Source organism: Phyllobates terribilis, unplaced genomic scaffold (genome assembly GCF_046119375.1).
Source record: "Phyllobates terribilis strain yellow unplaced genomic scaffold, ASM4611937v1 Scaffold_4__5_contigs__length_816908805, whole genome shotgun sequence".
In the NCBI taxonomy this organism is placed as follows: domain Eukaryota; kingdom Metazoa; phylum Chordata; class Amphibia; order Anura; family Dendrobatidae; genus Phyllobates; species Phyllobates terribilis.
Window position 1 is genome coordinate 420,561,060 of NW_027362764.1, and position 24,082 is coordinate 420,585,141.

The 24,082-nt window shown below is 40.4% G+C and overlaps 1 protein-coding gene and 1 long non-coding RNA gene across 2 annotated transcripts in view; one reads left to right on the forward strand and one right to left on the reverse strand.

Moving 5' to 3' along the window:
• Positions 1–24,082, forward strand: part of MYO10 (myosin X) — a 241,303-nt gene that overhangs the window by 143,838 nt on the left and 73,383 nt on the right. The window contains exons 6-19 of the mRNA XM_073678623.1: positions 1,125–1,249; positions 1,556–1,569; positions 1,664–1,748; positions 9,620–9,723; positions 12,194–12,323; positions 12,423–12,541; positions 13,784–13,930; positions 17,467–17,567; positions 17,652–17,718; positions 17,831–17,923; positions 19,547–19,615; positions 19,773–19,855; positions 21,718–21,826; positions 21,967–22,047. Of these exons, the coding sequence (XP_073534724.1) occupies positions 1,125–1,249; positions 1,556–1,569; positions 1,664–1,748; positions 9,620–9,723; positions 12,194–12,323; positions 12,423–12,541; positions 13,784–13,930; positions 17,467–17,567; positions 17,652–17,718; positions 17,831–17,923; positions 19,547–19,615; positions 19,773–19,855; positions 21,718–21,826; positions 21,967–22,047 (1,327 nt within the window). The remainder of the gene's footprint in view (positions 1–1,124; positions 1,250–1,555; positions 1,570–1,663; positions 1,749–9,619; positions 9,724–12,193; positions 12,324–12,422; positions 12,542–13,783; positions 13,931–17,466; positions 17,568–17,651; positions 17,719–17,830; positions 17,924–19,546; positions 19,616–19,772; positions 19,856–21,717; positions 21,827–21,966; positions 22,048–24,082) is intronic.
• LOC141265477 (uncharacterized) overlaps positions 1–24,082 on the reverse strand; it is a 48,121-nt gene that overhangs the window by 13,370 nt on the left and 10,669 nt on the right. Inside the window, exon 2 of the long non-coding RNA XR_012320102.1 lies at positions 21,298–21,448. This is a non-coding gene — a long non-coding RNA (uncharacterized lncRNA). The remainder of the gene's footprint in view (positions 1–21,297; positions 21,449–24,082) is intronic.

Genomic DNA, 24,082 nt, shown 5'->3' on the forward strand with positions numbered 1-24,082 from the left:
AGGGCTGTAAGTCTTCATGACTTTTGACTACAAGTTAAGAATAATTAGTCTGATCCAGTCCAGCAGTCATCCGTAACTCTGTTCTGTCTTCTGTCTAATCTATAACAATTGAGAGGGGGCCAATAGCAGAGAGTAACACGTGTTTTGTGTGCCGTCTGTACTCATATATTTCAGCATAGCACCTGTAGGCACAAAGCAGGATGTATTTAGCCAAAACTTTTTGTAAAAAAAGTTTTACTTTACATACATTTAAACAAACAAAAAAATGGCTGCAAACTTATTAAGTAAATATGTTATAACCACATTTAATGTGTAAAAAAATATTTAAGATCTGTTACTCACTACCTTGCATTAAGTTGCAATAAATTTCAGGCAGCAATCTTCATTCCTTCATTCATTTTCAGATTGTGATATAGTGTCTCATGTTTCATTACACCTTCATTCCCATAATGATTTCCTCATCTACAAACCACAAGAGATCTCTGAGCTAGAATTGATTGATTTACTCCTCTTCCTCCTGAAGAGTATGGGTGATCTCTTTTTTCTCTACACTAATGCACAATGCTGTTCCCCCTCTCTCCTGTGTGTACTTTCCTTCCTATCTGCGCTCTGATGCTATACAGTCTGTGTGATCTTCCTTCCTTGGAGACTTGGATTCTTTATCCTCCTTTCTACACTTTCTTCTGCCATACACAACCCCTTCTTCCCTACCCCCTTTCTGCTGCTATCTCTGGTATAAAGAGAAGTGTTGGTCTCTCTCTGCTGTATCAGAAGCAGCTGGACAGCTATGTGAAGGAGTTGCACAGCCTCTACAAAGGGAATGTTGCTTCATTTTAAATTTAAGAAGCATATTAAAAAATATATATTTTGGTGTAAAGGTTACTATAACCTTTTACTTGTGCACATTTTCATTGTATAACGTTTAATGCAAATGTTGAAATATTGATTTATAGCCATCAATAGATTTCTAGCCATCAGAGGAGGTTATCACATAGTTGCTATAAATATGTAGTGCATGTAAAAGCAATGTCTGATTTAGACATTGCACCATATTTTGTTTAGTAATACACTGATGTTTATAGATGCAACATAAAATCCATTTATTCTGCCTTTGTGTCTTGTAGTCCAATCATGGAAGCCTTTGGGAACGCGAAGACTGTTTACAATAATAATTCAAGCCGTTTTGGGAAGTTTATTCAACTCCATATATGTCAAAAAGGACACATTCAGGGCGGACGTATTGTAGATTGTATCCTTTCATGGCAACATAATGGCACCTTTTAAATTCATTTCTACTTATACTGTCAAGAACGAATTAAACATAATTTCCTGTCGATGGATGTCACTTATCACCTCTAAACAAGAGAGAGAAATAATAGCAGTTGTACTGATTAATATTAATATAATAATTAGAATTGTTCTTGTGTCAAGATATCGGCCTTGTGTTTATAAAGTGAAGAATACTTATCAGCCCTTTTAAATGTATGCACAGATAATTTCTTTATGTCTTGGTCATGGGTTATGACTCTTTAACTACTGTGTTCTCGTAATGAAGATTTATTAGAAAAGGTTAGTGAGATGGTACTACTTATTGCATTATTTTCTCACTGTTCATGCGTAGATGAATGACAGATTAATTGAGGCCTTTTTTACCTCTTTGTAGAATCGAGTTGTGCGGCAGAACCCCGAGGAGAGGAATTACCACATATTTTATGCACTGTTGGAAGGAGCTGGGAAGGAAGAGAGAGGTATTAAGCCATTAGGCTTTGATGAAATGGCCTTGATGTTCTTCTATTAGTCTTGGATGTTATTTTTATGTTTTCTGCTGCTTTACTTTATCGTTTTAAGAGACCCTTTGTTCACCAAGGGGCAAGTACTTTACGGAGTCTTGGAAAGGTAACTTCTTCACACTGCTGAAATATGTTGGAGTCTACTTGTAAGCTTTCTAGACTGAGTACCTACAGTAGCTCAAGATTTGGTTGAATAGCCCGACAAATAAACTCAATGCTAGACAGATTTTCCTTTCCTTACCACATAAGGAGCGGTCTATCCAGGCTAGTGGACCTTGCCCACAACTTGTTTCTTATTATTTTTATATATATATAATATTTATAGCATAAAGACACATTTTTATGGTTGAAAAGTATTTCAATAAAAAAAAAAATCTTTCAGAGGAGCATAACAAGTCACCCATAGCAAGACTCGTAACATGAGCACCTTATGCAGTATGTAACAAGAAATTTATCTTTATTTTTGCCTCCAATTTGTGCCATGAGACTTTTATTAAATTCAGAGAGAGGATACTCAGTGAAGTCATAGCATAGGTGTAATGCACACAGTGATATCATAGTACAGGCATAATCCATTTACAACATAAGTGTAATGCACACAGTGATGTCATATCACGGGCATAATCCATTTACAGCATAGGTGCAATGCACACAGTGATGTCAAAGCATGGGCATAATCCATTTACAGCATAGGTGTAATGCACACAGTGATATCATAGTACGGGCATAATCCATTAACAGCATAGGTGTCATGCACACAGTGATGTCATAGTAGAGGCATAATCCATTTACTGCATAGGTGCAATGCACACAGTGATTTCATAGTACAGGCATAATCCATTTACAGCATAGGTGCAATGCACACCGTGATGTCAAAGCACAGGCATAATCCATTTACAGCGTAGGTGTAATGCACACAGTGATATCATAGTACGGGCATAATCCATTAACAGCATAGGTGTCATGCACACAGTGATGTCATAGCACAGGCATAATCCATTTACAGCATAGGTGCAATGCACACAGTGATTTCATAGTACAGGCGTAATCCATTTACAACATAAGTGTAATGCACACAGTGATATCATAGCACGGGCATAATCCATTTACAGCATAGGTGCAATGCACACAGTGATGTCAAAGCACGGGCATAATCCATTTACAGCATAGGTGTAATGCACACAGTGATATCATAGTACGGGCATAATCCATTAACAGCATAGGTGTCATGCACACAGTGATTTCATAGTACAGGCATAATCCATTTACAGCTTAGGTGCAATGCACACAGTGATTTCATAGTACAGGCATAATCCATTTACAGCATAGGTGCAATGCACACAGTGATTTCATAGTACAGGCATAATCCATTTACAGCTTAGGTGCAATGCACACAGTGATGTCATAGCACAGGCATAATCCATTTACAGCATAGGTGCAATGCACACAGTGATGTCATAGTACAGGCATAATCCATTTAGAGATTAGCGATGCCACAGTATAATGCTTAAATTGGCTTCACCTTACTGGTATAATGCACAAACTAATGTCACAATAAAGGAATAATGCACACAATGATATTACAGTATAAAAATCACATACCTGGTGATTAACCCATTTAGGTCATTAAACTCAAATTGTGTCACAGTATGGGATACTAGAAGTAGTAGTGCCATAAATAATAACCACAACAAAGACAAAAAACAAGTTACAAGTAACTTACTTTGACCTAACAATGAACTATCCCATGATTCAGAAAGTTTATCTTGTTGCAGAAAACGGTAACTTGACATTTTACGCAGCTCATGTCATGTCAAGTATATAGATTTTCTACATTAAGATGTTGTGAAATGCAGAAGTAGTGCTGTTGCTTCAAAAGCATCCAGCAACTGTTATAAATAACACAAGCACATGAGACAGGAAGTGTTGTGCTTCAGAAGCATCCAACAACTAGAGGGGTTAACACAGTCACAGGAGACTGGGAGTGTTTTAGCAGAGCCCCAGGGGGATTGTGGGGAACTTGTTGTTGTAGTCTGCCTGAAGCTGAATAGAAAGGTGGTGTGTTATCTGGATCTGATAGAAGGCAATTGATCAGGATTCAGATCAGGAGAGAAACTAAAGGCGCCGTCACACATAACGAGATCGCTAGCGAGATCGCTGATGAGTCACGGTTTGGTGACGCAATAGCGATCTCGCTAGCGATCTCGTTATGTCTGACAGGTAGCAACGATCAGGCCCCTGCTGCGAGATCGCTGATCGTTACAAAGCTTCCTGGACCATTCCTGGGTCGTTGCGCTCCCGCTGGGCAGTGTGCATCGCTGTATTTGACACCTTGTCAACGACCTCGCTAGCGATTCAGAACTGAGACACGTAGAGGTGCATAAATTGGACTTTTCTGCGTTCATCGTCCCCGATTGGTGGTCGCTACTGCGTCCTTGTTTTTTCAGATCCCACCAGCGTTCTCTGGCTGTGACTCCACTTTGAACAAATCAGCCATCTTTAGCGAAGTAGGTATTGTTTGGGGTCTCAAATGAGTTTCCATTTTTAATTCATTTATAGGACATCTACCAATTATCTGCTATCATTGCTCTTCAGGGAGGGAGGGCTTGGCTTCAATAGCGATCTCGTTAGCGATCTCGTTATGTGTGATGGGGCACCAGGACCGTTAAAATACTGGCAGCAGTTGTCGCGGCAGGTCTTCGCATCATGGGTGTTTCTGCAATGTCCCACTGGTTGAAGGCCTGCAATTGTAGGATCGTTTGCACGCTATTCACCGAGCTCCACTTCCCCATTGGCTCGGTCCACAGAGTCCACAAAGCCAGGCGGACAGTACGTAATTGCATCACGTCGACGAAGAAAGTTTTGAAGCGTGCAACAGGCCAAAAGAACAGAGTCTATTGATTTAAGCTTCATGTTAATTGGCGTATGAAAAACTCTGAAGCGGTTGGCCACAACAGCGTGTCAAAAAACGTGCTGTGTGGGTGTGTGTGCACGAGACCCCTAAAATATCTGCCCATGCAAAAGCATATATATACAGATAGAAGCCAAGCCCTCCCTCCCTGAAGAGCAATGATAGCAGATAATTGGTAGATGTCCTATAAATGAATTAAAAATGGAAACTCATTTGAGACCCCAAACAATACCTACTTCGCTAAAGATGGCTGAATCGCTAGCGAGGTCGTTGACAAGGTGTCAAATACAGCGATGCACCCTGCCCAGCGGGAGCGCAACGACCCAGGAATGGTCCAGGAAGCTTTGTAACGATCAGCGATCTCGCAGCAGGGGCCTGATCGTTGCTACCTGTCAGACATAATGAGATCGCTAGCGAGATCGCTATTGCGTCACCAAAACGTGACTCATCAGCGATCTCGCTAGCGATCTCGTTATGTGTGACGGGGCCTTAAACAGAGGTCAGATAAACTCCCTGAACTAAGAGTGCAGAGTATTATCAGCCAGGAAGATAAGGACTGGAAGGAATTGTGTCACAGGGATCATCTCCCTCATCAAACCAAATCATGTAGGATAAAGAATGTTGTGTACTATTGTGTCCTTGTGGAGGAAAACACTGTGGTGGTGTATGGAGAGAAGTGTGCTACAAAGAGATCTAATCTATGCTGAATTATGCTAATGAAGAGACTGTAATACTGTGCCTTGTGAAGAAACTACTGTATTGTTGCTGGAGCCAGTTGCTCAAGAAACTCAGACTGTACTGTAATGAAGATTGTTGCTGTAATATCCGTGAATTGCACTGGCCTTGCTTCAGATTAAATTCCACTGTTAAACTGTTGATAAAGACTCTTGTCAGATGTGTCGGGTCAGCAATTGAATCTATCGTGTACCTGAGAGAAGCTGCAGTCTATGGTCGCCCTGAGTAACGGTTCCCCCAGGATTCCAAAGAATTCATGAAACCCGTCTCGCCCCTATCTGAACCTAGCGGCGCACGTGTAACAGTGTATTTCTACATTGTGCTATGTGCATCATGTTAGGAAATGAAAACATCTGTACTTAGGGAGCTTTATAACATAACTAGAAATAGGGTCTCATTTCATTTTCTAAGCCCCATTTCCATTTTTTGTAGTTATCCCTAATTGAATAGTACTTATGTGTGTAGATAGGCCCCTTTGTCTCATTTAGAGGTCTGTGTTCCATGTACATGTCCTATCTGTGATAGAACAAGCACCCATTATAAATTATGGTGCTATTCACAATGTCCTTGCCTTTTTGCGGGACATCTGTTTGTGCAAAAATCACAGAGACACATCCGTTTTTTTCTGGTATAATACAATATGGACCCTATACAAGTCTATGGGTCCGTGAAAATCACGTACAGCACATACATGACGTTGGTGTACAATCCATCATTTCTCTGTTTTTAACTTTGCAAATGATAGGAGAAGCTTTGTCATTTATCTATTTATTTATCCATCTGTGAAAAAACACTGATGAAACACTAATGGTAAAAACTGACAGATGGCCAAAACACTGATGAAAATTTAATCCAAAATCCTGATGACATTGGTACTATTTTTTATGTGAGCAAACACGGACAACTGAATGAGGCCTTAGTTATAGAGTCCAATAGCAGATGCTATATACCGTAGTTATCTTTGTAGTTAAAGGGGCATTCCCATCTCATATCTTTAAGGACAGGCTACGCTATCAACGTATAATACATTTATGGGTCCCACTAAAGGATCTGCATATATCTCAGGAACGTTGCCCTTCTGACAACTTCTGCACTGACCGTAGCACCTGATGGGGCACCATTCTTGAGATAGAAGTAGGTCACATTGGTGTACAAAGGAATACCCCTTTGGTTTTTCAAGTAGTTTTTGAAATATTCCAGATTGAAAACTTGAATAAAACTTGAAATTAAAGAAACCATGATGTAACTTAATTCTCCTAATGCTAAAATTGGTAGCGATAATTTACTTACATATTCCAAAATGTAATAATTATTTGTTTACTTGTGTTCACCTATCCATTAAAAAAGAAATCTATGTTTTCCACTTTAAATTTAGTATGTGAATGTCTCCAGTAGAAACGTGCAGTCTGGTTTCCTTCCTCTGTGCTATTATTCATACAGAGGAATTTGCGAAACAGCAGTAAAACAATCAAATATCAGTAAATACAGAAATAGAGATACTAGGCACAGGAAACTCTCAAGAATCAGTTACTATTTACAGCAAAGTCGAGAGAGATGTACAATGTAAGTGTACAGTTAACTTAATGGGGATCTGTCATCAAGGTTTTACCATCTAATCTGAGAGCAGCATAATGAAGAGACAGAGATCCTGATTCCAGCAATGTGTCACTTACTGGGCTTCTTGCTGTAGTTTTGATAAATTCACTGTTTATCAGCAGGAGATTATCACTAGAGGACTAGAAAACCTGCTGCCATGTAGTCCTCCACGTTCATGAGCTCTGCATAAACCCACCAACACCACTTATTGGCAACTTTCTGCCTACACACAGCGTACACACAAAGATGCCAATCAGTGGTGTGGGCGGTGTTCCTCTACAGATGTCATAACATATTGCCTGCTTCCTCTCACCTGGACCTGTTTTCTGTGGATATATACACTGCTCAAAAAAATAAAGGGAACATTTAAACAATAGAATATAACTCCTAGTAAATCAAACTTCTGTGAAATCAAACTGTCCACTTAGGAAGCAACACTGATTGACAATCAATTTCACATGCTGTTGTGCAAATGGAATAGACAATAGATGGAAATTATTGGCAATTATCAAGACACACTCCATAAAGGAGCGGTTCTGCAGGTGGGGACCACAGACCACATCTCAGTACCAATGCTTTCTGGCTGATGTTTTGGTCACTTTTGAATGTTGGTTATGCTTTCACACTTTTGGTAGCATGAGACCGACTCTACAACCCACAGAAGTTGATCAGGTAGTGCAGCTCATCCAGGATGGCACATCAATGCGAGCTGTGGCAAGAAGGTTTTCTGTGTCTGTCAGCATAATGTCCAGAGGCTGGAGGCGCTACCAGGAGACAGGCCAGTACACCAGGAGACGTGGTGGGAGCCTTAGGAGGGCAACAACCCAGAAGCAGGACCGTTACCTCCGCCTTTGTGCAAGGAGGAGCAGGAGGAGCAGTGCCAGAGCTCTGCAAAATGACCTCCAGCAGGCCACAAATGTGCATGTGTCTGCACAAACGGTTAGAAACCGACTCCATGAGGGTGGTATAAGGGCCTGACGTCCACAGATGAGGGTTGTTCTCACAGCCCAACACCGTGCAGGACACTTGGCACTTGCCACAGAACACCAGGATTGGCAAAGTCGCCACTAGCGCCCTGTGCTCTTCACAGATGAAAGCAGGTTAACACTGAGCACATGTGACAGACGTGACAGAGTCTGGAGACACTGTGGAGAGCGATCTGCTGCCTGCAACATCTTTCAGCATGACTGGTTTGCCAGTGGGTCAGTAATGGTGTGGGGTGGCATCTCTTTGGAGGGCCGCACAGCCCTCCATGTGCTCGCCAGAGGTAGCCTGACTGCCATTAGGTACCGAGATGAGATCCTCAGACCCCTTGTGAGACGATATGCTGGTGCGGTTGGCCCTGGGTTCCTCCTAATGCAGGACAATGCCAGACCTCATGTGGCTGGAGTGTGTCAGCAGTTCCTGCAAGATGAAGGCATTGATGCTATGGACTGACCCGCCCGTTCCCCAGACCTGAATCCGATTGAGCACATCTGGGACATCATGTCTCACTCCATCCACCAACGTCACGTTGCACCACAGACTGTCCAGGAGTTGGCGGATGCTTTAGTCCAGGTCTGGGAGAAGATCCCACAGGAGACCATCCGCATCCTCATCAGAAGCATGCCCAGGCGTTGTAGGGAGGTCATACAGGCACGTGGAGGCCACACACAAAACTGAGCCTCATTTTGACTTGTTTTAAGGACATTACATCAAAGTTGGATCAGCCTGTAGTATGTTTTTCCACTTTAATTTTGGGGGTGACTCCAAATCCAGGCCTCCATTGGTTAATAAATTTGATTTCCATTGATGATTTTTGTGTGATTTTGTTGTCAGCACATTCAGCTTTGTACAGAACAAAGTATTCAATGAGAATATTTCATTCATTCAGATCTAGGATGTGTTATTTGAGTGTTCCCTTTATTTTTTGAGCAGTGTATATTCAGTGGTTCATAAAAGTCAATTTAAAAAGAAACTTATTAAAATACTTATTTTCTTAAAGGGAATCTGTCACCCCCTGTGACGTATATAACCTATTAATATTTTCATACAGGTGATAGAAATGTTAACCTAGTCCTAGCTGTATGCCTCATAATAATGGTCTTGTTTTGTGAAATCTTTTATTTTATCCTTATGTTAATGATGCCCCGGACCCATAAGAGATCCCCACCTCCTCTCTTCATTATAATAGTACCATGCTGCCCTGTATGGCCATATTAATAGGTTATATACATCCCAGGGGGTGACAGATTGCCTTTAAAGAATATTGTATGGCTCTGGACACATCTACATCGCGGCTTCCACTTTTAATCCAAATCACATCCCAGTAGCGGATTTGTCGGACTCCTGACAAGCAACGCTATTCTCATCAAATCTGAAAAATTGTGATGGAGGCTCCAAAGTAAATCTGAACAGAGCCTTAGTTATGCTTAATGTCCTGAAAAAGTATGCTATGGCTTAGTAACTGGCGAGGAAACCAATGGGTAACACTGGGTGGGTTCCACACTTTTGTGGAGAACCGAGTGCATGTCTTGTGGGAGACATCACCATGTCAGTCTGAAAGTGTCACCTGTAAATGCTCATTCATGTCTGTGTTTTTCCACAGAGGCTTTTTATTTATTGCATCCAGAGAAATACCACTACTTGAATCAGTCCGGATGTATCAGAGATGAAACCATCAGTGACAAGGAGACCTTTCACGAAGTAAAAGTAGGTTGACATATGACAAATACCGCCTATAGATGTAGCAAATGATAACTTGGCAAGAAACATATTACATACCATGATAGAGAAAAATACCATGATGATGAAAACAACATTGAAATCCTCAAGTTAATATTTGGTGGATCTGTATTTCTATGAATATACATGTAATGACTGGATATGTTACAAAGCTCTCAGTCACTGAGGATTCATGCCTAGAATAATGGGATATTTGGTGCTGTACCAACTGCGGTGGCTCCTTTGTGTTACACATTAGTGAGGGTCTGACTCTGGTTTATGGTAAGAAGATCACCCTAAATATATGATGTATTGATTCTAGAGCTGGTGTGAATCTCTTCACTTGTCCCTTTCCATTCCGACATTAATCTGTGGCCACTGCACGGGTGCGGGATTACCACCTCTTACCTGCCTGGATCCGCGGCTCCTCTTTTGATTAGCTGGCCTGGCACTATGCCATCGATGCAGAGTGACGCACATGTGAAGCAGTTTCATATCTGCGCCATGTAAATTCTTTCAGTGTTTTTGCAGCATTTTTCACCCATTAAAATGAAGGGGTAAAAAAACGCATGCAAAAAAAAAAAAAGCATCAAAAGTATGCTTATTTGACGCATTTTTCCTACCAATACATCAGTATTTGTAGCAGATTTTTCCTACAAATCTCCTTCAGCCCATAGGCTTTGAGCAGCAGTTTACCACTTATGGAAGACCTCTGCTCCACTTCTACTTCTCCTCACCGCAGTTGTGGAGTAAAGCGGAACGAGATACTCTGGAAAAGTCACTTCATTACGGATAAGGAAGGAAACATAATGCCTATAACAGGAATCCTACCAGATACGATAACAAAATTACAAAATGTAACCAAGCAATAAAAGACAAAGAGAATCCTTGAATAATTAATCTAAGGAACTAAAATTAAATGCACATTATACTAATGAATATTTTTATATATTACCATATTTTAATCTTCACACTAGTAACACAGTCTGTAACATTGCGCTGGGCGTCCTGTGCCATACAGCTGGTAATGTATCCAGTGTCTGTGTCTTCATCTTTATCACAATCTCCCATTAATATTACTTTATTACATTCCTGAATAGTGTGTTAATAACATCTTCCAAGGTTGTTTATGTTGCATATTCTCTTGTATCCAATATTTTATAATAATCTTTGATTACTCTGAGAAGAGATGGCTTCATGACTTTCAAGCCAAGGAATGCAGCATTAATGCTTTATTTTCCTGAATAAACTCTTTGGCTTCTGAACATTAATTGTGTCAAACATGTTTAAGAGTAACCGTCATATTAATTTTTATTTTGCATATCAATAGTACACATGAAAATAAGCAACTTTGTAATATATCCTATCAGAGAAATCTGCCTCTTTCTCGTCGATCGATTGATCATTTTCAAAATTCTCAATTCTCGGGTGAAATCTGTATTCAGAGAAGACAGATTGTTACATTACTGAGATAGGAGATGACAGTCGCTACTGATAAGGTTCTATGTAGATGGGAAGGGAGAAAAACGCTAGCTCCTTCCTCCTCGTCTTTTTCATCTACAGTCTTATCAGTAATGTAACAATCTGTCTTCACTGAATACAGATTTTATGCGGTAATTGAGAATTTTGAGCGATCAGTCCAGGAGGAGAAGAAGTAGATTTCTCTGATGAGATATAACACAAAGTTTAATTTCATGCGTATTATTGATTTATAAAATAAAAATTTAAATGATTGTTACTCTTTGAATGATATTTTACACCCTTTCACAATAACATTGCCTAACATACCAGGACTTTGTACAATGTGTTCTGGACATGCTTACATTTTTTCATTAGACTGGAAAATATTTGAGAATCTGTCAACAAGGCAAACTGTATCGGGTATAACCCAGAATTTAGGAGAAAGCCCTTATGTCTGATGTGGTCATCTGATGACATGCTTTAGATGTTTGTGGCATTTATGTTCATCTACATGCTGTACACGCCGTGGTACAAATCCTGAGATCTTTGTTTCCTCATCATAAATTTCGAAAGCTCTAAGATGAGGCATGTTTTGCATTAGTAGGCATTATTCTGGATGAGCCCAATCCTGTCTACTGTCAGTTGAAGCTTCACCCAAAACTGAACTCCAACCTAACAAAATTCAGCTGGAATCTATCAATAGGGAGTGAAATCAATTAGAGTAAGGACAGATAACCAGAACACCCCAACAGCTCTACGAGATCTTATCCCCTGGATCCTATTAAATCCTGACATATAATCATATGATCGGGCAGGTCATGATGAGCCAATAGATCAGTGACCCATGGTATCTGCAATTATCTGAGACCTACAGGACATCGTTGAATACAATAAATCTAATGTTCTCTCCGACCCAGTCAAAACCAAGATTTATTTTGTTTTTACTTTGACTTTTATTGGTGCTTTATATGATTCTGTAACGTCTCCATTATTGCAGACTGCTATGGAAGTCATGAAGTTTAATTCTGAAGATGTCCGTGAAGTTCTTCGGTTACTTGCTGGGATTTTGCACCTTGGAAACATAGATTTTATAACTGCTGGCGGAGCACAAATCTCTACAAAGACAGGTAAGAACCGTACTGTATGTGGCATCCACGGCATTGGTAATGCAGTGACACTTCTCATAATGTGTTATTTATCATGACATGATATTATTTTATAACCAGCACTAGGGCGAACTGCAGATTTGCTGGGGCTGGACTCTGAGCAATTAACGGAAGCACTAACACACAGATCCATGATCCTCAGGGGAGAGGAAATCTCTACACCGCTCAGCATCGAACAAGTAAGTTCACAAACTATTAGTATGTTTTATTGGGAGCAAGATAGAAAATATTTAACATACTGCAAATCATTGCAAAGTCCAAAAATATGAGAGACACTTTAGTGTAAGGGACAACCTTGACCTACAAGTGCGGATTATAAAACCAAATCAGTTGAAGTTTTATGAAAAATCACTTTAACTCTGTGTAACACTTTGCGCATGCGCTGTGATTAGCTTCAGCCTTCCAATAAAGATCACATCAAAGATGACAACATATACAGGGTGGTCCAAAAGTAGGTGGACAGAAAGTGTAATAAGGTTATGAAGGGGGAGATTTATCAAACATGGTGTGAAGTGAAACTGGCTCAGTTGCCCTTAGCAACCAATCAGATTCCACTTTTCATTCCTCACAGACTCTTTGGAAAATGAAAGGTGGAATCTGATTGGTTGCTAAGGGCAACTGAGCCAGTTTCACAGATCTAGTTTTCACAGATAGATCTCCCCCAAATCTGTTTTTTTTTTCAGATAATTCAGATGACACATAATGGCAAATAATTTAAATACACTTCAAAGAAAATGGATTTTAACAGAGTATTGGAAATCTCAAAATGCTGAAACCGTTAGAGCAAATTGGGTTGAAACATTTGGTACTCAAGCCCCAAAGAGACAAACCATTTACCGCATTCGTGACAAATTCAATGCCACTGGCTCAATCCTTAATGCTCCAAAAACTGGTCGACCCAAAACAGTCTGTACAGAAGATAATAAACAACTTGTTGCTGAAACATTTGTTCAGAGTCCAAAGAAGTCCACCAGAAGAGCCTCTTTGGAATTGGGAATTTCACGAGCTTCTATCATGCGAATCCTGAAATCTATTGGGTGAAAAGCTTATCGTCCACGTCTAATTCATGGTTTATTGGAGGATGATACAGACAGGCGGCTGCAATTTAGTGTTTGATAAATCTCCCCCTTCATAACCTTATTACACTTTCTGTCCACCTACTTTTGGACCACCCTGTATATTAGGGGAGGGAACCAGGAGGCTAACATTACATGAATTGGAAGAGGGTGGATCATGGATACATTCAAAGTGACTGTTTCTTCTAGAAAAAAAGCTGTTACTAGACAAGGCACATTTATTTTGGGCGACTTTTCTTGCTGCATAAGCCTTCATGTAATTATTGTACCTATCTTGTAGTCATGTATATGGGATGAACATAACATCCCTTGTATTAACCCTTATCGTTTCATGTGCTACCACAGGCTATAGACAGCAGGGATTCGGTGGCCATGGCTCTCTACTCACAATGCTTCACCTGGGTAATCAGGAAGATCAACAGCCGGGTTAAAGGAAAAGACTATTTCAAATCAATTGGCATTCTTGACATCTTTGGATTTGAAAATTTTGAGGTATTGCATATGTCCCTTCATTCTGCATATGTCCCTTCATTTTGCATATGTCCCCTCAAACTGCATATGTCCCTTATTCTGCATACGTCCCTTCATTCTGCATATGTCCCTTCATTCTGTATATGTCCCCTCATTCTGCATATGTCCCTTATTCTGCATATGTCCCCTCATTCTGCATATGTCCCTTATTCTGAATATGTCCCCTCATTCTGCATATGTCCCTTATTCTGCATATGTCCCTTTATTCTGCATATGTCCCTTCATTCTGCATATGTCCCCTCATTCTGCATATGTCCCTTATTCTGCATATGTCCCCTCATTCTGCATATGTCCCTTATTCTGCATATGTCCCCTCATTCTGCATATGTCCCTTATTCTGCATATGTCCCCTCATTCTGCATATGTCCCTTTATTCTGCATATGTCCCTTCATTCTGCATATGTCCCCTTATTCTGCATATGTCCCTCATTCTGCATATGTCCCTTATTCTGCATATGTCCCCTCATTCTGCATATGTCCCTTATTCTGCATATGTCCCCTCATTCTGCATATGTCCCTTATTCTGCATATGTCCCTTCATTCTGCATATGTCCCCTCATTCTGCATACATGCCTTCATTCTGCATATGTCCCTTCATTCTGCATATTTCTCTTCATTCTGCATATGTCCCTTAATTCTGCATATGTCTCTTCATTCTGCATATGTCCCCTCATTCTGCATATGTCCCTTATTCTGCATATGTCCCTTTATTCTGCATATGTCCCTTTATTCTGCATATGTCCCTTCATTCTGCATATGTCCCTTATTCTGCATATGTCCCCTCATTCTGCATATGTCCCTTATTCTGCATATGTCCCCTCATTCTGCATATGTCCCTTATTCTGCATATGTCCCTTATTCTGCATATGTCCCCTCATTCTGCATATGTCCCTTCATTCTGCATATGTCCCCTTATTCTGCATATGTCCCTCATTCTGCATATGTCCCTTATTCTGCATATGTCCCCTCATTCTGCATATGTCCCCTTATTCTGCATATGTCCCCTCATTCTGCATATGTCCCTTATTCAGCATATGTCCCTTCATTCTGCATACGTGCCTTCATTCTGCATACGTGCCTTCATTCTGCATATGTCCCTTCATTCTGCATATTTCTCTTCATTCTGCATATGTCCCTTAATTCTGCATATGTCTCTTCATTCTGCATATGTCCCCTCATTCTGCATATGTCCCTTATTCTGCATATGTCCCTATATTCAGCATATGTCCCTTCATTCTGCATATGTCCCCTCATTCTGCATATGTCCCTTATTCTGCATATGTCCCCTCATTCTGCATATGTCCCTTATTCTGCATATGTCCCCTCATTCTGCATATGTCCCTTATTCTGCATATGTCCCCTCATTCTGCATATGTCCCCTCATTCTGCATATGTCCCCTCATTCTGCATATGTCCCCTCATTCTGCATATGTCCCTTCATTCTGCATATGTCCCTCATTCTGCATATGTCCCTTATTCTGCATATGTCCCCTCATTCTGCATATGTCCCTTATTCTGCATATGTCCCCTCATTCTGCATATGTCCCTTATTCTGCATATGTCCCTTCATTCTGCATATGTCCCCTCATTCTGCATACGTGCCTTCATTCTGCATATGTCCCTTCATTCTGCATATTTCTCTTCATTCTGCATATGTCCCTTAATTCTGCATATGTCTCTTCATTCTGCATATGTCCCCTCCTTCTGCATATGTCCCTTATTCTGCATATGTCCCCTCATTCTGCATATGTCCCTTATTCTGCATATGTCCCCTCATTCTGCATATGTCCCTTATTCTGTATATGTCCCTTATTCTGCATATGTCCCCTCATTCTGCATATGTCCCTTATTCTGCATATGTTCCCTCATTCTGCATATGTCCCTTATTCTGCATATGTCCCTTCATTCTGCATATGTCCCCTCATTCTGCATACGTGCCTTCATTCTGCATATGTCCCTTCATTCTGCATATTTCTCTTCATTCTGCATATGTCCCTTAATTCTGCATATGTCTCTTCATTCTGCATATGTCCCTTCATTCTGCATGTCTCTTCATTCTGCATACATGCCTTCATTCTGCATACGTCCCTTCATTCTGCATACGTCCCTTCATTCTGCATATGTCTCTTCATTCTGCATATGGCCCTTCATTCTGCATATGTCACTTCATTCTGCATATGTCTCTTCATTCTGCATATGTCCCTTCATTCTGCATATGTCCCTTCATTCTGCATACGTCCCTTCATTCTGCATATGTCACTTCATTCTGCATATGTCCCTTCATTCTGCATATGTCTCTTCATTCTGCATATGTCCCTTCATTCTGCATATGTCTCTTCATTCTGCATATGGCCCTTCATTCTGCATATGTCACTTCATTCTGCATATGTCTCTTCATTCTGCATATGTCCCTTCATTCTGCATATGTCCCTTCATTCTGCATATGTCCCTTCATTCTGCATACGTCCCTTCATTCTGCATATGTCACTTCATTCTGCATATGTCCCTTCATTCTGCATATGTCTCTTCATTCTGCATATGTCTCTTCATTCTGCATATATCCCTTCATTCTGCATATGTCTCTTCATTCTGCATATGGCCCTTCATTCTGCATACGTCCCTTCATTCTGCATATGTCCCTTCATTCTGCATATGTCCCTTCATTTTGCATACATCCCTTCATTCTGCATATGTCCCTTCATTCTGCATATGTCCCTTCATTCTGCATATGGCCCTTCATTCTGCATATGGCCCTTCATTCTGCATATGTCTCTTCATTCTGCATATGTCCCCTCATTCTGCATATGGCCCTTCATTCTGCATATGTCCCTTCATTCTGCATATGTCCCTTCATTCTGCATATGGCCCTTCATTCTGCATATGTCTCTTCATTCTGCATATGTCCCCTCATTCTGCATATGGCCCTTCATTCTGCATATGTCTCTTCATTCTGCATATGTCCCTTCATTCTGCATATGGCCCTTCATTTTGCTGCTGGTTCTCATCCATCTTACCCATATACTTCCTGATTGGTAAGGGGATGATAACATAAAGAGAAGTTCTCTTCCCCCCACCCCTGTCCTGTGGTCTTTATAGGCAATACAGAACCAGAAAGTAAAAAGCTTCATTCGGCTACCAAAGTTCAGACGAATTTACAATCTAGAATAATGAGCCTTGAATTTTGTTTTATCATGATACCAACAGATTGCTTCCTTGGCAGTGAAAGAGTTAAAGCATATGCTCATCCATAGACAGCATTTTACAATTATAACTATACTGAGTACTGTTTAAAAACATTGCAATACTTTTCTTTTACTGATCACAATTTAAAGCCTGTATCACAATCAAGAGCTGCAATCATAGTTCAGCCAGCATGCTTGCCCGTAGCATAGCTATACGTAAAGTTTACAGTGTTCAAACGCAAGTCTACTCTTAAAACAAGTGAATGAATGACTTATTTCTATGGGTTGCATCTATTTTATCTGGCATTGTTTCAGGTGAATCGCTTTGAACAGTTCAGTATAAACTACGCCAACGAGAAGCTGCAGGAATACTTCAATAAGCACATCTTTTCCTTGGAGCAGCTAGAATACAGCAGGTGAGAGGCAAAGCTCTGTCAGCCATAGAAGGCAGCAAACGTGCAACACAAATGTATAACATCTTATTTGTACCTTCCCTGTAGAGAAGGACTGGTATGGGAAGACATTAACTGGACGGACAACGGGGAGTGCCTAGACCTGATAGAGAAGGTAAGTCTGTGAGATTCAGATGACTCTGATCAGCTCATGACATCACTGATTATTAATGATGTCATGAATTGCCAAAATCACTGACTTGTTTGCATATATTTTGCTTTACCAGAAACTGGGATTATTAGCGCTAATCAATGAAGAAAGCTACTTCCCAAAAGCCACGGATAGCACCTTACTGGAGAAGCTCCACACCCAGCATGCCGTACGTGTCACTTTCAATATTCTGCGTTGGTTCTTTAGAAGATTACTATATTTGTAATTTGTATAGGGCAATATTAGGACATGGAGACCATGTGTTAACAAGAAAGGATAAACCATAGAGATCAAGAGAAGATATGATATTTGTCAAATAATGCTGTTTGGACCCCTAACGGTATCGGTGATGGGGGTGAGGACGGAGGACCACAGTAATGGCCCATCTTAATTCATTCTGACATGTAGCAGGTTAAAGGGAATCTGTCATTAGGTTTTTGCTGTGTAATCTGAGAGGGGCATGGTGTAGGGACAGAAACCCTGATTCCAGCAATGTGTCACTTACTGGGCTGCTTGCTGTAATTTTGATAAAATCACAGTTTTATCAGCAGGATAAGAGCACTAGAGGACTTGTAAACCTCTTGCCACGTAGTCCTTCATATTCATGAGCTCTATATAGAATGTATATAATATTGACTGGCAGCTTTCTGTATACATTGTACATGGGCAGAGAGTTAACAGTGGTGTGGTCGGGTTATACAGAGCTCAACATTTAGAGAACTGCTAGATCTGCAGCAGAGAAAACAGTGATTTTAGCAAATTGAGAGCAGGCAGCCCAGTAAGTGACACATCAGTGTCTCTGCCCCTACATCCTGCTGCTCTCAGATGGGGGAGCAAAAACCTGGTGACAGATTCCCTTTAACTCTTCCCTAGTACCACCTACAGGAAGCTACCCCAAAATTCAATTTTGACCCATTCATGAGAATCTGCCACTAAGATGAACTCCCCCAAAGGCATATATGGGCATACAGGTGAGCATGCTTTTTGCGCAACAGGTTGTAGTTTTATTGATATCATTTTGGGGTACATATGACATTTTGATCGTTTTTACATTTTTATTGCATTTTTGGGGGCAGTGCAGCGACCAAAAAACAGCATTTATGCCGTTTCATTTTTTTTCTCTTTTCTACGCTTATCTTACGCTTCAAATAACTTTATGCTGTGATAGATCGGACTTTTATGGAAGTTTTTAAACTTTTTTTTTTTACATTTTTTAGTTTTATTTTTTTTGATTGATTTAAACTATTATATTTTTTAGAATATTTTTACAAGTTTAGTTTTTTCATTTTTACTGTTTTGTAGTTCTCTTAGGGGATTTGAACTTGCGATCGTTAGCTCATACTATTTACTTCAGTATTACTGTATTGTAGTATATAGTGTAACTGACATTCTCCTATGAAACACAGTCTGAAACTGGAGTTCAAAGGTGGACTTAAACGGCAGCCATGGGGACCTTTAGTAGGGCCCCAGCTGCTATGGTAACCCATCGGCTCCTTGCAATAGACACTGTCATTTAAATCATTTAAATGGTTAATCAGCAGCAATCAGAGATCGCTCTGGTTGCTGCTGATAGAGGCAGATGCTGTGTATGTACAGCCATCTTCAGCCAGGTACAGAGCGTTCTCAGCTGCTGAGCTATTCCCATACACCCCATATGCATCCTGTGTCTAAAGTGTTCATTAGCTCTTATTGTATAATTATGTTTTCCTATAATCAACTGTTACATACGGGTTTTTTTTTACTTTTTCTGTTTCTTTAGCATTTATTTGTTGTGTATGTTTATTTTCTATAGAATAATTCCTTTTATGTGAAGCCAAGAGTTGCCGTCCACAACTTTGGAATAAAGCACTATGCTGGAGAGGTAACTGTCATTTCTTTGCCATATATAAGTGACTGTAATGATAGAGTACAAGGGTCTGACACCATAAGAGGACAATATCTATGGGATTTCTAGTTTCAAATCATATTTTACTAAGGTTATCTAGTTGTACAATGACGTCGTCTGTTCCAATTAAAAGGTCTTGTATGATGTCAGAGGAACTTTGGAAAAGAACCGGGACACTTTTAGAGATGACCTTCTCAACCTTTTACGTGAAAGCAGGTAAGGGGCATTGTTCTTCTTATATACCCTGTACCCGTATTATTGGAATGATCCATGCTGATACATATATATAATCATGAGAAAAACTAAGTACACCCTCTCAAATTCATTGATTTCACGTATCCGTTACTTAAGTTCAATGAAGTTTTGAGCATACATTTATGCACAAGTCTCTTAAAGTCTCGGTACAGCATTTCAATTGGATTGAGGTCTGGACTTTGATAGGTTCAATGCAACTCCTTGATTTTTCTTATATATTTCCATATATTCTTATATATATATTTGCAGTTGTCCTGTTGCATGACCCAGTTTTGGTCAAGCTTCAGCTTTTGGATATATGGCCTTACATTTGACTCTAGAATAGATTGGTGTGCAGAGGAGTTCATAGACAACTCAATGTCTGGAAGGTGCTCAGGTGTCTTTAGGCTTCAAAACAAGCCCAAATCATTACCCTTCCCCCAGCATTGTGCTTCACAGTTGGTATCAGGTGTATGTGCTGATATGGTTTTTATCAAATGTAGCGCAGGGCATTATGGCCAAACATCTTCACTTTGGTATTTGTCCAAAGAACATTGTTCCATGTGTCTTGTGGTTTCTTCAGATGCAACTTTGCAAACTCTAGTGATGCGGTCATGTTCTTTTTAGAAATAAAAGGTTTTAGCCTGGCAAAACCTTCAAAACAAGCCAAAATTATTCAGTCTTTTTCAATTTGTACTGTCATAAACGTGATAATTTAACATTCTGAGGCCTTTAGATTCTCAGCTGTAGCTCATGGGTATTTTGCAATTTCTCTGAGCATGTCCTGTCCTTAGGGTGCATTTTCTGGAGCATAAACTCCTTAGAAGATTGTGGACTGTCTTGAATATTTTCCACTTGTAAATAGTTTTTCTCACTGTATTACAGTGGACTCCTAATTGTTTGGATATGGCATTGTATATAACCCTTCCCAGATTGATGGGCAGCAATAATTGCTTCTTGCATTGTTAATGTCTTTCCTTCTTGGCATTGTCTTAACAGACGCTTGAACACTTTAGACCAGCAAACTGTCATAACTTCAGCTTTTATAGATTAGGTCACACTTGCTGGTGAACAGTTAATAAAAGAAATTTGATTATCAGCACCTGGCTGCTACTTAATCCCCATGGAAAGAATAAGGGTGCACATATTTTTTTACTCACTGCTTCAGAATTTTGGCCTAGTTAGTTGTTTTTATTATTATGTCCTGCTTTGTAAAAACTATGAAATTCAAAGCGGTTGTACTTAGTTTTTCTCATGACTGTAGGTATCTATGGACATACGTAGGCAGATATCTCCCTCATGGCTACCTCAGCTTCTGAGATGAGAGGAGACATGTCAGGAATGTAAGCAAAAAGAAAATAATCCAGCACCCCTAGGACCAACTAAGCACTGGATACTCACAAATTCCAAACCAAGGGAAGTACCTTATCTCCTTTTTGATGGTCCATTTCTCCTAATAGGTCCGAGGTCCAAAGTGGGTCTGAAGATTCCCAAGGGCTCCAAAGCACTCATGCACGGCTGACACTTGTGTGTCCCTCACCGTTAGTCCTGCCCTTAATACTCACTAGCAGGAACCTAAAATGCCATACAATTATATTACATTTTGTTAATGCAGTTATAGAGTTATAATACAGTATAGGATACTTTGGCGCTTCTGGATAATCAGGTGAAAAACTAACAGACATCTACTGTATTAGGAAACATGACTTTTAGCGCTAAATTATCTCAGCAATAGTAATAGTCGGATTTCTTGCATTATAAAAATTAAGTCTATTCATTTGTGCATTAATTATGAGTTCTTAGTGCTGTGAATCTATTGTCTTCTTGCTTTTTTTTTTACCTAGACTTGACTTTATATATGACCTGTTTGAACATGTTTCAAGCCGAAATAACCAGGACACTCTAAAGTCTGGAAGTAAGCACCGGAAACCTACTGTCAGCCTGCAGTTTAAGGTCTGTATAGAACTCATTCTACCACCAGGGGGCACTGCTAGGAAGTGTAAACCCCTATAGGCTTGAGTGCCAAAGCTGAAGATGTGGTGAAGCAGTAATGTTTCCTCTGGGAATAATTATAAAGCTATTCTTTATTTTAGGATTCCCTGCATTCCTTGATGGCAAAACTGAGCACATCTAATCCTTTCTTTGTGCGCTGCATTAAGCCAAATATACACAAGGTGAGATAGAGCTCTGGATAATTAAAGAAAAACGCTTGAATTGTTATCTTTTCTTATATTCTATTTTGCATTTAAAGCGTTAGTAGCCAAGTTCTGTACTCAGCCCTCTCCAGCACTCCCATAGACAATGAATAGTGCAGAGGTTGAGCGATCGCCCTTCCTCCCCATCTGGACTCTGCAGAGCCTGTATCCCAGGATCTGGTTCTTCAGATTGTGGGGGATCACAGCAATCAGACCCCAACAATCAGTAAGTTATCCCTGGCCTATGGATAACTTTTGATCCGTGGAATAATGTACTTTGAAGTGAGATATCTGTTAATGTAAATTGCACTAAAAATGAATCATAAGTAATTTTAGATACATTACTGCTATTATCTGTTCTAGGAAAGGATCACTTATTATGTATTTGTCTATATCTTTCCGGATTCCCCCTAAACCACACAAATGTGGCCCTCAGGGTGATATTATTTGGCCCGCGATGACATATGGAGGACTATGTAGGGCCATTATGCTGTATGAAGGACTATGTGGGGCCCATTATTCTGTATGAAGGACTATGTGGGGCCCATTATTCTGTATGGAGGACTATGTGGGACTATTATTCTGTATGGAGGACTATGTGGGACTATTATTCTGTATGGAGCACTATGTGGGGTTCATTATTCTGTATGGAGCACTATGTGAGGCCATTATTCTGTATGGAGGAATATATGGGGCCATTATACTGTATTGAGGACTATGTGGGACCATTATTCTGTATGGAGGACTATGTGGGGCCATTATACTGTAAGGAGGACTATGTAGGGCCCATTATTCTGTATGAAGGACTATGTGGAGCCCATTATACTGTATGGAGGACTATGTGGGGCCATTATACTGTAAGGAGGAATATGAAGGGCCATTATTCTGTATGGAGGACTAGGTGGGGCCATTACTCTGTATGGAGGACTATGTGGGGCCCTTATACTGTATGGAGGACTATGAGGGGCCCATTATACTGTATGGAGGACTATGTGGGCCCATTATTCTGTATAGAGGACTATGTGAGGACATTATACTGTATGGAGCACTATGTGGGGCCCATTATTCTGTATGGAGGATTGTGTGGAGCCATAATACCGTATGGAACACTATGTGGTGCCCATAATACTGTATGGAGGACTATGTGGTGCCCATAATACTATATGGAGCACTATGTGGGCCTATTATTCTGTATGAAGGACTATGTGGAGCCCATTATACTGTATGGAGGACTATGTGGGGCCCATTATTCTGTATGAAGGACTATGTTGAGCCCATTATACTGTATGGAGGACTATATGGGGCCATTATACTGTATGGAGGACTATGTAGGGCCATTATTCTGTATGGAGGACTATGTGGGGCCATTATTCTGTATGGAGGACTATGTGGTGCCATTATACTATATGGAGCACTATGTGGGGCCCATTATTCTGTATGGAGGACTGTGTGGGGCTATTGCACTGTATGGAGCACTATGTGGTGCACATAATACTGTATGGTGGACTATGTGGTGCCCATAAAACTGTATGGAGCACTATGTGGAGCCCATTATACTGTATGGAGGACTATGTGGGGTCATTACACAGTATGGAGGACTATGTGGGGCCCATTATACTATATGGAGGACTATGTAGGGCCATTATTCTGTATGAAGGACTATGTGGGGCCCATTATTCTGTATGAAGCACTATGTAGGGCCATTATTCTGTATGGAGGACTATGTGGGGCCATTATACGGTATGGAGGACTATGTGGGCCCATTATTCTGTATAGAGGACTATGTGGGGCCATTAATCTGTATGGAGGACTATGTGGAGCCCCTTATACTGTATGGAGGACTATGTGGGGCCAGTATTCTGTATGGAGGACTATGTGGAGCCCATTATACTGTATGGAGGACTATGTGGGGCCATTATTCTGTATGGAGGATTGTGTGGGGCCATTATACTGTATGGAGCACTATGTGGTGCCCATAATACTGTATGGAGGACTATGTGGTGCCCATAATACT